This window comes from Lissotriton vulgaris, chromosome 1_1 (assembly GCF_964263255.1).
Source record: "Lissotriton vulgaris chromosome 1_1, aLisVul1.2, whole genome shotgun sequence".
In the NCBI taxonomy this organism is placed as follows: Eukaryota; Metazoa; Chordata; class Amphibia; order Caudata; family Salamandridae; genus Lissotriton; species Lissotriton vulgaris.
The window spans coordinates 2,061,809,114-2,061,822,501 of record NC_141685.1 but is presented as its reverse complement, the minus strand read 5'-3'; the positions used below and the strand labels follow the sequence as shown (position 1 = coordinate 2,061,822,501).

General features: G+C 43.4%; 1 protein-coding gene across 21 annotated transcripts in view; it reads left to right on the top strand.

Annotated features, from left to right (window-relative positions):
* PLEKHA5 (pleckstrin homology domain containing A5) overlaps positions 1 to 13,388 on the top strand; it is a 742,840-nt gene that overhangs the window by 90,544 nt on the left and 638,908 nt on the right. For all 21 annotated transcript variants that reach the window (XM_086920674.1, XM_086920665.1, XM_086920721.1 and 18 more), the window contains one exon: positions 208 to 331. In XM_086920674.1, the coding sequence (XP_086776800.1) occupies positions 221 to 331 (111 nt within the window). In that variant the 5' untranslated portion in view covers positions 208 to 220. The remainder of the gene's footprint in view (positions 1 to 207; positions 332 to 13,388) is intronic.

The window sequence follows — 13,388 nt, the reverse complement described above, 5'->3', positions numbered from 1 at the left end:
TTATGATTTTTTTCAAATATTGCGTTTTTCTTTACTATAGACAAGAGGTTTGTATTAGTTACTGTTATGCTACAAATATGCATTGCTTGAGTTTCAAAGGAATAAACCCTGTTGCTATGCAAGACCCTGAAATCTAACTTTAATTAATGTGTAAATATGATTGAAAACATCTCAGGATGTGGTACTACAATTATGTTTGTTTTTCAGGACAGCTTCCACCATGGCATCTCAGGAAAAGAAAGAGCGACCGCCAACCATGGTCACTGAAGCTGTTTACTATAATCGGACGCCTGATTCAGCTGCACCTCCATTGAGCCCTGTGGGTGTCAGAGTAAGTTTTTGCGAATCTAAGTGATTCCTTAGCGACGCTGATATCAAGGTTTAAAATCACCATTTTTGTAGTCGTGAACAGCATATTAAATGTGTAATTTAAATATTTCACAGAGACATATAGCAATGGAATACCTAATTGAAATGGATTAGGCGTATTTGGAAAGATATGACATTCCGTTCAGGTTCACAGTTAGATGCAGAGAAGGTAAAGTTCCCAGTTGGATGCAGAGACGGTGAACTGGCATAGTGGGCGAACTCTGTGTTTATGAAAGAATTTACTGGGTTCCGGGTTAGGCATTCTGCAGAATAGTACAGGTAACTATATCTCACCTCTCCAATAGTAATTACTTGTCGCACTGGATTTCCGGATATGAATCGGTGTGGAAAATTAAATTTTTAGGGATTTTCAGACCGCAAACTGTGTTAGCCCATGTTATAATTTCTTAAAAAGAGAGGAATAAAGATAGGGTACACGAGAGCTGGATCAGCCGTCTTCAGCTTTTGGATGTCGGGTGTTATATATTGTTAACTATTGCTTGGATGGGCTGTAAATCAATACCATTACCTCTTGAATTTGATCACATTTTCCTATTTGTGTTCCCATTGGATTTTGGTGATGGAGGTATCATGTAGTTCTTTAGTTAGCCTGCGGATGCAACCTGTAGTTAGAGAACCAATGCGTTCTTTGGTGTATTTACTTAGTTGCCACAGCAACATTTTACCTACTTTTTTATGGCTTTTATGTCTAGGTAGTGCTTGCTGTGTAGTTATCTTAGCCAGCCAGTGTTATTCACAAATCACCCTTGTGCATTCATTAGTTATAAATGAAACAAAAATACCAGTCCTGTATCAGAAACTTTCACCAGTTGAAACACAAATTTCATCTTCTCACTTCTTTTCATAATACCCTACTTTATTTAACACTGTTAATGTAGTCTATTAAACAAAGATATCCTGCTCCCAGCTTTGATATTGCTGTAGCGGAAGATGTTGCTTTCATTATGGGACTTTTATTCTAGGCTGGCTTGGGGGTGGGAGCAGCAAACTTTCCTAAAAAAAAAAGCCAGAACCTTTTACATTGCAACTGTTTGTCTTGTAAATCTTTCTAATTTAGCTAGCTAAGGAGGTTTGAATTCATATTGAGTAATGGTCTATCATACAGTTCCTAATTTGTTAAACAAAAAAACCTACTTTTTTTCTTTTTAGAAACCCATTGCCGTATACCACTGCTGCCTTCTTTTGAAGTACCCCCACTTCCTGTCCCTTTATTAAACTCTTGCAGATACTTTTTCATCTATGCTGTCTTTTTGTCACTTTTTCGTATTGTCTAGTCCTCCTTTTTCCATTTTTGTTTCTCGCTTTCTCATTCTGTGTCAAAAACTATTGTTGAATAAAAACTGATCTACAAAATAAGTGCCACTGATCTGCAGCCACCCACATAAGTTATGCAATATATTAATTATGTAATGTATTGTTGGCTAAATGCAGTCCTTCCTGCAAGTCTTCCCTGTTTTTCTGCCTTTTTTCCATGTGCACAATTGGCAGCAACCATTAACTGGCTTTTATTTTTACAAACCTACATTAAAATAAATATCCACATTTAGTACAGTGTTTCCCAAATTGTGGGTCCGGACAGACTTGTGGGTCAAGATATCGTTTTAGGTGGGTCTCAAAAGTCCTGGTCTATATGTGGGTAATATTTAAATGATTAGGCAATTTTGTACACCAGTGCAAAGGTGCTGAACAATCCAGATTTAAAACAAACTCTCAAGTATTACCAAGCAAGACTCTGGATGAACCTTCCAGTATTTTTGTGCTGCTGCTTCTTTTATCTTCACACAGCCATTTCAAGAGAGAATGTGTTTACAACCATACCACTTGGGTGTGACTTTCACATAGTAATTTTGAAATATGGTTGTAGCCTAACAGGCAGAACTGTTGAGTTTGGATCTAGGTAACCAGGTTCAAGTCACGGCATTGCCTTCGTGTCCTTCGATGCTGGGCAAATCGCTTCAACTCCAACTTTAAATGAAATGAATGTGGCCTTCTGTAATGTAATCTAGTGCTCCTGTAAAGTGAACCAATACCTTTCGCGAGGTGTTAATAATATATATATATATATATATATATATATATATATATATATATATATATATATATATATATATATATATATATATTATAGACAGAGAGATATACATATCAAAACAATACCCCTTTAAGCTTAGAGTGCTGCATAAATTAACCAGAAAAAAGCAGAGAACTCTGGGTAGTACCCAAGTGTAGGTCAAACAAAGTCTTGCTATTTTTAAGCAAATTATTTTTAATGCAAAAAAATGTCTTCTCATACTGTATCGGCCAAGAAACTCTTTAAAATAGTTTCAAGCTTGGCCAGCAAAAATTGAGACAACCCAGGAACTATGTGAGGATATTGCTGGGTTCTTTCTTAATAGGGTGGATGTTATTTTCTCTGCTTTTCACCACCCAAGTGCGATAGGGATGGGAGCTCAATTGGAGGGAAGAAGCACTGCTGCACTCCCCCATGCTGTCTTTGACAAGTTTGAATCACTATCCACTTCTGACACAGAGAAGCTCCTAGTAACAGCAAGGTCAGGCTCCCCCTATGATCCCTGTCCGGTATCTGTAATCAAACGTGCTCCGGGACCCGTTGCACTTTTCACTCGCCCCCCTGTTTAACACTATGTTTGAAGTAGGGGAGTTCCCAAAACTTTGGAAGGTTGCCTCAATACTGCCTCTACTAAAAAAGCCCAACCTCGATCCTAAAGATCCAAATAATTTCCGTCCAATCTCTCGCCTCCTGTTACCAGCTAAACTGGTCGAAAAATCAATGAATGTACAGCTTTACTGCTTTTAGGCAAAACTAAAGGCCTGGATCCAACTCAATATGGGTACAAAGAGGGACATAGCACAGAGACCGCCCTCACTAAATCCACCGAAGAGATTAGAGAAGTTTTGGATAGGGGAGGTAAGGCCACCTTGATTATGCTAGATCTGTCAGCGGCCTTTGACACGGTCCATTATAATTTATTGATGTACCGTTTGTCAATATGTGGGGTCCAGGTAAGGCATGGAAGTTGCTGAAATCCTCCCTAACGGACAGATCTCAAATTGTGGCGATGGACGAATTCTGTTCCAAACCCTACTCCCTGTCCTGCGGAGTACCACAGGGGTCCGCCCTCTGTCAGACACTTTTTAACGTGTATATCTCTTACTTAGCATCCCTAATTGGCTCCTTTGGGATTAACCTTACCTCCTACCTAAACGACACACAAATTATGGTTGCTCTGTGCCCTGGACAGAGTGCAGGAATTGACATTTGGTTCCACGACTGTATGGAGACAGTTGGTAGGTGGATGTCTCATAATTGCATAAAACTCAATTCAGGCAAGACAGGTCATTTTATTCGGGAATTACTCCAATTTCTGGGCACTATATTGGTGGCCAGATGCATTGGGCACTCTTCCCATACCAGGAAAGCAAAGAACCTGGGAGTGATAGTTGACAATCAGCTCAACTTTAGTTACCAGATAAATGCTGTAGCTTCTATCACCTTTTATAACCTCAAAATGCTTAAGAAAATACAACACTTCTTGCCGGTAGACAGAAGGCAGACAGGTGTCACAGCAGTTATGTCTAGGCTAGACATAGCCTAGACATAACATTACTGCTTAATGAACAAGCTCCAACGGTTGTAAAATGCAGCAGCAACATTACTCACCGGTACACCAAAATTTATGCCAATTGCTAAGGAAATCAAAAAACTCCACTAGCTGCCTGTGAGGAAAAGGGTACCTTTTAAAGCTCTATGCATCGTGTATAAGGCACTGCAGGGCAACAGCCCAGACTACCTCAAACTGCAGCTGCAGTGGTACCAGCCCAAAAGACCACTTCTCTCCCTTGGGGCAAAGTTGGTATCACTACCGCTCATAAAAAGTTTCATGGGGTGGGAGAAGCATCATTGCTGGTGCCGCAAGGGCCTGGTACGATCTCCCCCTCCACCTGAGAAACTTCACCAACCTCCTAACATTCAGGAAACAACTGAAAACTTGGCTCCTTAACCTGTAAATGTGCCTCCACCTCAATGCCCAGAAGAAAGCAGCTAGCGCCAGGACACCCTTGGGTAACCGTTCGCGCTTTAGATAACATACCATAACATAGGTCGAGAGAAGCTCCTGTAAAGAGCACCCTCAACACCAGTGACACACACTGAATATGCTCACCTCAAATGTCTGTTTTCTAGCAAAGTTTTAAAGCATGGATTAACCCAGTGCCATCCATGCCGAGCTGGAAAGGGACAACGTCTTGCCATTTCTACAGCAAAATATTTAAGGATAGGATTAGCACAGTGTCATTCATGCAGGAGCTGTAAATTGATAAAAGCCTTTTAATTCTCCAGCACAATATTACAGCTTTGGATTGGTAAAATACCATCCAATCAAACCTGGAATTAACTAAAGCAACCGCCTCCACAAGCCATCGGAAGCCCCCCGAGGAGCCCAACCCGAACCCAACATTTTGCAAAATAGAGAGTAGAGCCACGCAGCCCCTTGTCCGAGCCATTAATGACCCCTGGGGACCCATCCCCTGGACATAGTGGTTTCCCTGCTCGCAGTGGCGCAGGTAGGAATAATCTGTGTTTGCTCCTGCTTGGCAGGAGTATTTTTCAATCTCTCGCCAAGCAGGAGAAAACCTAAGTCCGCTCCCAGTGAGAAGGGCCCTAAAAAATGCTCCCGCCCGTATGGAGCTGACTTTTAATCAACTGATAAAATTGCTAGTGCAGGGTCAAAATAAGTCACTTAAGCAAGCTGGAGAAGAGCGCAAGGGCAAACTGCAATGGACAGAGCTCTCTAGACCAGGATGGTGTGTCCTGAAAAAAATTAGCTAAGGAGCATTCTTTTGGTCTTCTAGAGAATCCCTGCTGATCTAAGGGAAACTCCGAGCCAGGGGCGCCGTCTTGCGATATGTAAAGTGCTGAGCATTAGTGTCCGTGAATGTTCCCAGCCTTGCCTAAGTAGCTGTGGTAACGTTTGAGAAACATTAGTCTGAGGCCATTCTGTAGGTGCAAGTCGCCTGAGCCACAAAGAGGAGAACTAACAAGCGGCGTCTGTCTAAGGCGAGCTTGGGGTAGCAGCACAACAGGTGGAACCAAGATTCATTACGATAGTTAAACAACCTGCAAGATCTTGCCTTGCCCAAGAGAGGATAAATTCCATTAATAGTAAGCCGAGGAGCTGCATGTATACGATTTTCTTATGGGTGTGAGCTGCTAAAGATTGGTGTGTAAGTAAGGCTGCGCTTTGCTGGCCATATAGGAACAGTCAAGTGCCTATGTATTTGAGGATCGGCCTAGGATGTTCTTATCCTGTTCTAGAGGGATGCTCAGGACTTGCAAGTTCACTGTCTTTTTCTAAATTGTGTAGGAGATATCAGAACGGCGAAGGTTAGTAGCTTCTATTTTTAGGTTCTTCTCCAATTTTAGCATTTACATCAATGAAAACCTATCCATACAATATTATTTGGAGCCCTATGTGTGTTTTACAACATATTTAATTTACAAGTTTAGTAAATTCACCACGAAGGCACAGTGGATCTGTCTCAATGCCAGGAATACAACCAAACTGCAACTTCTTTAAACCACACCCTAAATCAGTAATTTGGCTTCCACATCTCTTTAAAGAGTACTGAAAACCAGAGATCCACTGTTTAAATGCCTTGCTGCAGAACTACATAATTTGCAAAAGAATGTTTTCTTCAGAAGAGAGAAGAGAAGCTGAACACCTTGAAGATGAGGAAAAAGACTTTGCAACTCCCAAGAAGTAGTCAGATGTTCGAAGAGTCTTTTCATTCCACTTGGAGAAACAAACGTTGGTGGCTAAAATTGTGGTATGCAACATCTGCCACAAAAAAGTATCAAGTGGGACAGGGAAAAAATATTCCCATAGTACCTCACTGAAGTGGAAACTTCTAAAGACCTTCCACTCACGCGCATACAACAGTCTGATGAGAGAAGGAAGTAGGACCACCATCACTAGCAGCTGGACCATCTGTACAACAATCAGCACCTGACCACATGATCACTATCCCTGGAGTTTCTCAAAAACGTTCAGAGATGATGTCACATTGTGAAAAATGTCATATGCTTGTGGGACACAATATCACTTAGGTTGCTGCCTACATGGATGCTGTTCACAACCATACCTGTTGGATTTTTTTGATGTTTTTTTTTTCCTCACCCTTCCATTGTTTCCGAAGACTGAACCCAGTTGCTTCCTCAAAATTCCCTTGCCCCTTTTACTATCCTAGTTATTTTTGTTTCCAATAAAAAAAATCCCTCCAAAAATCCAAAACTTTTTTAGAATAATGCATCCAAAAAAAACTGTTCTTTTTAGAACCACTTAATCTAGACAAAAACAGAGCTAACTTTGTTTTTGTGCAGTTGTGTGATTATGAGTTTTTCTATGTATACATGCATCATACCCTGCATAAGTTAAATTAAAGTAGTACATCTGACTAATTTAATATTCACCACTGGGAATAATCTTGGGTATTAAAGAAGCCACTAGCAAATACTTTGCAGTGTTAATTTGAATACTAAACTGGAAACGGATGTGTAAGTGACTGTATGGGTGTCTCAGTGGTTGTGTCAATGGCTGTTTGGGTGTATCAGTGGCTCTCTGGGTATGTGAACAGCTGTATGGCTGTATGAGTGGATGTGTAAGTTGCTGTGTGAAAACGTGGATGTATATGTATGTGAGTAGATGTGTGTATGTGTAAAAGAGTGTATGAGTAAATATGGAAGTGTGAATGGGTGTGTGGCTGTCAATACCTGTGTTAGTGACTATGGGTGTGTTAGTGGTGATATAAATGTCTGCGTGATTGTGAGACTTTGTGTGGGTGTGTGACTGATTGGGTCTGTGAGTGGGTGTGAGGAAATTTGTATTGGTGAGTGAGTCGGTCTCTGAGTGGCGGTGTGAGTGTGTCAGTAGCTGAATGACTATGAATGTGTTGGGGAATGTAAATGTCTGTGTGGGTGGGTAATTGGATGTGTGACTAAGTGGGTGTATGAGTGTTGGTGTAGGTCTGAGTGGCTGTATGGGTATGTGAGTATGTGCGATTAGATGTTTGCATGTGTAAATTGGTATGTGACTGACTGTTAGACCGGTCATCCTGAGGGTGATCTTCCCCGAAACTTATTGCCTGCTTACCTCCTCTTATTGATGTATCTTTATGTTGCAAAAGAAACAATTGATGGGCAGATTGCTGGACAATGCAAACATTCACCCACAGTCATGTGGAAATGAGATTCTTTTCAGTCTCACCGGTGCAGGGACTCTCTTCTTGTCTACGGGTTCAATAAATGAGGATCGACACTGGAGTGGAAATAAACACAAATTTATTAGATCTCATGAGATGGCTCCGTCATACAGACACTACAAGTGCCTGAGAGGGAACGAACTAGAACAGCTGGTGGCCTGCCTTTTATACAATCTAGGCACCAAAAGAGTTCATCAGAAAACCCCTTAGTCATGGTTACATCACACTTTGCATAACCCTCTTATTACATTTGTACATAACGCTTATGCAACCCCCCTTACACAGCGCCTACATGCTGTACTGTACAATCCTGATAAACCCCTATCCATGTCACTTTTATAGATAAGCAAGAGAGGTTACAGGCATTGGTGGGCTAACAGTTTAAACATCTGTGCATGTAGGCCCTTTGGCAGGGCAGCTTGCTCTGACACGCGAACGTTATCAGTTTGACCAGCTTTCAGTGAACACGCAATTTCTAACTTAGAAAGTCCCCGTAGAAACACAAAATGGGTGTGGCGGGCAAAATGGCTGGAAGCAGAGGCTAAGTTAACAGAATACAATGTTTTACTGTTTAACAGTCACAGGGATCTGGGTTTAATCCATCATTCTTTGGCTCACCACACCATCCCAGTTTGGACCCAGCCATATGCTAATCAGTCTTGCCCCGGTTTGTTATGGGAACAGTCCAACCGAACAGTCAATCCAGGTCCTCCCTGGACCGGAAACAAGCTTCCTGTGACCGGTCTCAGGACATCACCCTTCATCAGCCATGCTAGCTTGAATCCAGTGGTGTATTGAGCACGAGACCCAAGTCTGGGAATACCCTTCCCACTTAGGGCGACATATGCAAAAGAAACAATTGATGGACGGAATGCTGGACAATGCAAACATTCACCCCCCCCCCCATAACAGGGATCAGGGTTTAATTCATTATTCTTTTGCTCACCACACCCCCCCAGTTTAGAGCAGGGATCTTTTTGTTGGCCTTGGAACTCTAGCACTGGTCAGCAGTGGTAAAGTGCTAAAAGTGCATGTGCTTCTCCCCTAAACATGGTGACATTGGTGTATACCATTTTTGACATATTTAGTTTACTTGTAAGTCCCTTAGAACGTGGTATCCCATATACCCTAGGCCTGTAGCACTGATTGTCCCACCCACAAAAGTAGCCTTTCAAACCTGTTTCAAGCCTGCCAATGCAAGGCCTGTTTGCACAATTTACTGCCACTTCGACTTGGCATTTAAAGCCACTTGCCAAGCCTTAAACTCCCCTTTTATTAAATATGGCACCCCCAAGGTAGCTCTAAGGTCAGGATGCTGTGTAAGTACAAAGTAGGACATTTAGTTTGAAGTTTTTATCATGTCCTGGAAGTGACAAACTACTAAATTCGGTTTTCACTACTGTGAGGCCTACTCAATCTCCTAGGCTAGCATTGGGAATTCCTTAATACACTTTTAAGCTGTAATTCCTGATTAGCCTGGATTAGCTGTATCATGTTTCATATCTTTGAAATAGCAATGATAAATCCTCTTTACTGGTAAAGTTGGATTTACCATTACTATTTTAGAAAGTGGGCATTTCTCTGCTCTTACTGCTCTGTGCCTTGCAGCTTGTCTCCAGTACACATCTAAGGTGAACGATAGCTACTGTTTGTGAAGCTGAAAGGGTGGGCGTGGCAGAACTCGGCCGCTTATTGATAGCTCTTCCTGGGCAGGAAGTGAGGGGAGCTGACACACCTGAATAGGCATTGTCCTTTTTCCCACATAAAGGTCTGATTGCCCCCTACTGATTGTTTGAAGCCAGGGCTAGGAAAAAAGGGCAACAAGTTCACTTAAAGGGCGCTCTTTGAATTAATCCCCACTTAAATGGCACAACTGGTTATAGGCACTGGGGCTCTGACTTTACCAAGACAGTACACTATTGGACCAGTGAAGAATTCTACCAGGAGTAAAGACTTCTGTGCTACAAGGATTGACGCTCTGCTTGACGACTTCTGCTCTGGAAGAACTGCTTTTCTGTGCTGCCCTGCTGATCTCTGTCCTGCTGAAGATGAGGACTGGACCCATCTCACTTGAACCCAGAGTGACTCCAAGCACTTGCTGGCTTGCCCCCTGTTCTGAAGTCTAAGGGCCATCAAAGGCTAAGCAGTGCCCATCCAGTCCTGAGCCCTTGAAAGGTGACTTCTGCTGTACTAAACCGTCAAAATCGACACAGTAATGACTTTGCACCGATTGGAACCAACGCATTGCCCTTTGACGCAGGAGCTGATCGACGTTGTTTAAGGCTTGTGTGACTAGATGATAGCGCCTCCATCATAAAGGGGTTCGTCTAGGATGCCTTAATCACCGGCGAAAATCGGAACTGAAGCATCAAGTCTTTGATGTCGATGGTCGTTCCATTCAAGGTACTTTTTCAACGGGACCTGCAAGAGTCTTGTAGCCAGCCTACCCTTCAACAGGGTCAGCCTGAACTTTGGATCTACCTTGGTCAACGCGACCGCAAGTAACCCCTAAGCGCCATTCTCTTCTAAGCACTACTTTTCAATTTAGTCTTTAAAAATTAATAACTCAGGTTCTAGTAGTTGAACTTGTTGTTGTGATCTTGTTTTATTCCTAAAAATATAATCTATTTTTCGTAAATTGTGTGGAGTTTGTGTTTTCATTTTGTGACTGTCTGTGTGAGTGTCTGGAAAGTTTCAGCGCTCCATCCATATTCTCAATGTGTTTTCCTTGTTCGCCCTAAGTTGGCAGGGTATGCCCAGACGTGGGTCCCTTGCTCACTTTGCCACTGGATTCAAGCTAGCCTGGCTGATGGAGGGGTGTTACCGTTCCAGGGAAGACCTGACTTGGCAGTTCAGGCTGGACTGTATCCATGAGGCACTGGGTCAACACTGATTTCTATATAGCTGGGTCTGAACTGGGGTGGCTTATTGAGCTAAAGAACGATGTTGGATTCAACCCAGATCTGTGAATGGTGGCAAGTGTCCGAAAGTTTCAGTGCTCCGTCCAGCATCTCCTTGTATTTGCTTAGATTGGAGTGGGATAGACTGTTTTGAACTAGATTGGGGCAGATTGGAGTGGGGCAGATTGAATTTGGGCAAAATGGAGTGGAGTGGAGTAGATTGGATTGGTGTGGGGTGGAATGGATTGAACTGGAATGGATTGGTGTGGGGTGGATTGGATTGCATTGGGTGAATTGGTGGGGTGAATTGGGATGAATTGAAGTGAGGAGGACTGGTGTGGGGCAGACTGGAATTGGGCAGATTGTTTTGGATTGGAGTGGGCAGATTGTTTTGGATTGGAGTGGGGATGATTGTTTTGGATTGGAGTGGGGATGATTGTTTTGGATTGGAGTGGGGATGATTGGAGTGGGGATGATTGTTTTGGATTGGAGTGGGGATGATTGTTTTGGATTGGAGTGGGGATGATTGTTTTGGATTGGAGTGGGGATGATTGTTTTGGATTGGAGTGGGGAGGCTGGTTGTTTTGGATTGGAGTGGGGATGATTGTTTTGGATTGGAGTGGGGAGGCTGGTTGTTTTGGATTGGAGTGGGGAGGCTGGTTGTTTTGGATTGGAGTGGGGAGGCTGGTTGTTTTGGATTGGAGTGGGGAGGCTGGTTGTTTTGGATTGGAGTGGGGAGGCTGGTTGTTTTGGATAGGAGTGGGGAGGCTGGTTGTTTTGGATTGGAGTGGGGAGGCTGGTTGTTTTGGATTGGAGTGGGGAGGCTGGTTGTTTTGGATTGGAGTGTGGGGGGCGGATTGCTTTGGATTGGAGTGTGGGGGCGGATTGCTTTGGATTGGAGTGTGGGGGCGGATTGCTTTGCATCCGGGTGTGGGGGCGGATTGCTTTGCATCCGGGTGTGGGGGCGGATTGCTTTGCATCCGGGTGTGGGGCCGGATTGCTTTGCATCCGGGTGTGGGGCCGGATTGCTTTGCATCCGGGTGTGGGGCCGGATTGCTTTGCATCCGGGTGTGGGGGCGGATTGCTTTGCATCCGGGTGTGGGGGCGGATTGCTTTGCATCCGGGTGTGGGGGCGGATTGCTTTGCATCCGGGTGTGGGGGCGGATTGCTTTGCATCCGGGTGTGGGGGCGGATTGCTTTGCATCCGGGTGTGGGGGCGGATTGCTTTGCATCCGGGTGTGGGGGCGGATTGCTTTGCATCCGGGTGTGGGGGCGGATTGCTTTGCATCAGGGTGTGGGGGCTGATTGGAGATGGGAGGTCTGGATCGGGCGCCCGTCTAGATCGGGCGCCCGCTCTAGATCGGGTGCCCTTCTGGAGCAGGGAAGACTGGAGCCGGGCAAATTGTTTTGGATTGCAGTGGGGCAGACTGGAGCGTGGCAGATTAGAGTGAGACAAATTGTCTTGAATTGGACAGGGGCATTCTGGAGTCGGGCATGTTTTTGCCAGTCACACACCCTCTGTTCTGAGAGAACTAAAAGTTAAACAGAACAAAATAGTACCGCAATCACGTCAATAGCAGCGGACAGGTACTGATTAAGTTGAACCAATCAGTGCTTGGTCCCTGCTCCACAGAGAGGAATGGAAATGAAGTTAGGCCTCCCTTGACGAATTATGACTCTACAGGTCACATTCTATAGTAAGCTAAAATGGAGGTGACTTAAAATAGTGGTAGAAAATTGGGTGGCCTGGCTGAAAGGGCCTGGAAACTGTATCTTGCAATCGAGAGCGCTGAGACTCAGATGTATCAATTGGAGGGCCAATCTAATAGAATGAATGTGACATTTTGAAAAGTATATAGATTTTAAAAATTTGCTAATAATCTGCTTGATGCGTTGAATGCCTTATAGGAGGTGTTGAACATTGTGGAGAGTGTCTCGGAGCTGGGTGTACTGAGCATACCCTCATTAAATGCATAAAGCAATGGTGAAGATAATGAAAGATCTCTGTGATCTCAGGAGAATGAGGAAAATGAAATACTGAGCAAGCTATCTAGACTTCCATTAAGAGGTCCTCTGGAACTCTTGAGGTGAAGCGACTAGGATGTGATATTAAAATCTACATAACCCTTTGATCTGGCGTTGCAGGCTGTCCACCATTGGGAGAAAGCTCAGTATGTTGGCAACAGCTTGTTGACCTTACTGGAACTTACTGGAACTTTCTCATGACATTCTAGCAAGAAAGAAAGAACTGCAGTTCATTAGCAATATGTAAGCACCAGGGATGTTGAAGCTTCCCTAGGAATACCAGTTAATCTTGCAGTGCAGATCAACTGACAGATTGGTCTTTCACCAGGTTGATGATGTTGAGGCATTCAGTACATAGTTTAAACAATAGTGACGGGCGACTCAATATTGTATGAACAAGAGTTCCTTGTGGTTGGTGGGTCTTCCCGAAAAGAGTATTAATAGTCACATTATGGACGACAGGACGTGTCTTCATTGGGCAGAGGCAGGACTTCATAAATAAGATGCTGTTTCTATTGCTTTTGTTTCTCTGTCATATGGGCCCTCTCTGGGCTGCTGTTGATTTTAGCAGTGTTTTCACTTTGGATGAATGTTTACTGTAAGTAGAACAGTGTTACTGAAACAGTTGTTTAGAGCCTTATTTTTATTTCAGTAGAATATACTTTTGCAATAATTGGCACGTAAATAAGACAACAAAAACTACAGTGGCTGTTGTCTAGGGCGTAAATTTCTTATAAACAATAAATTACTAAACTGAATAGTCACTTTATACTTTAATAGGAGTACTTATTCCCA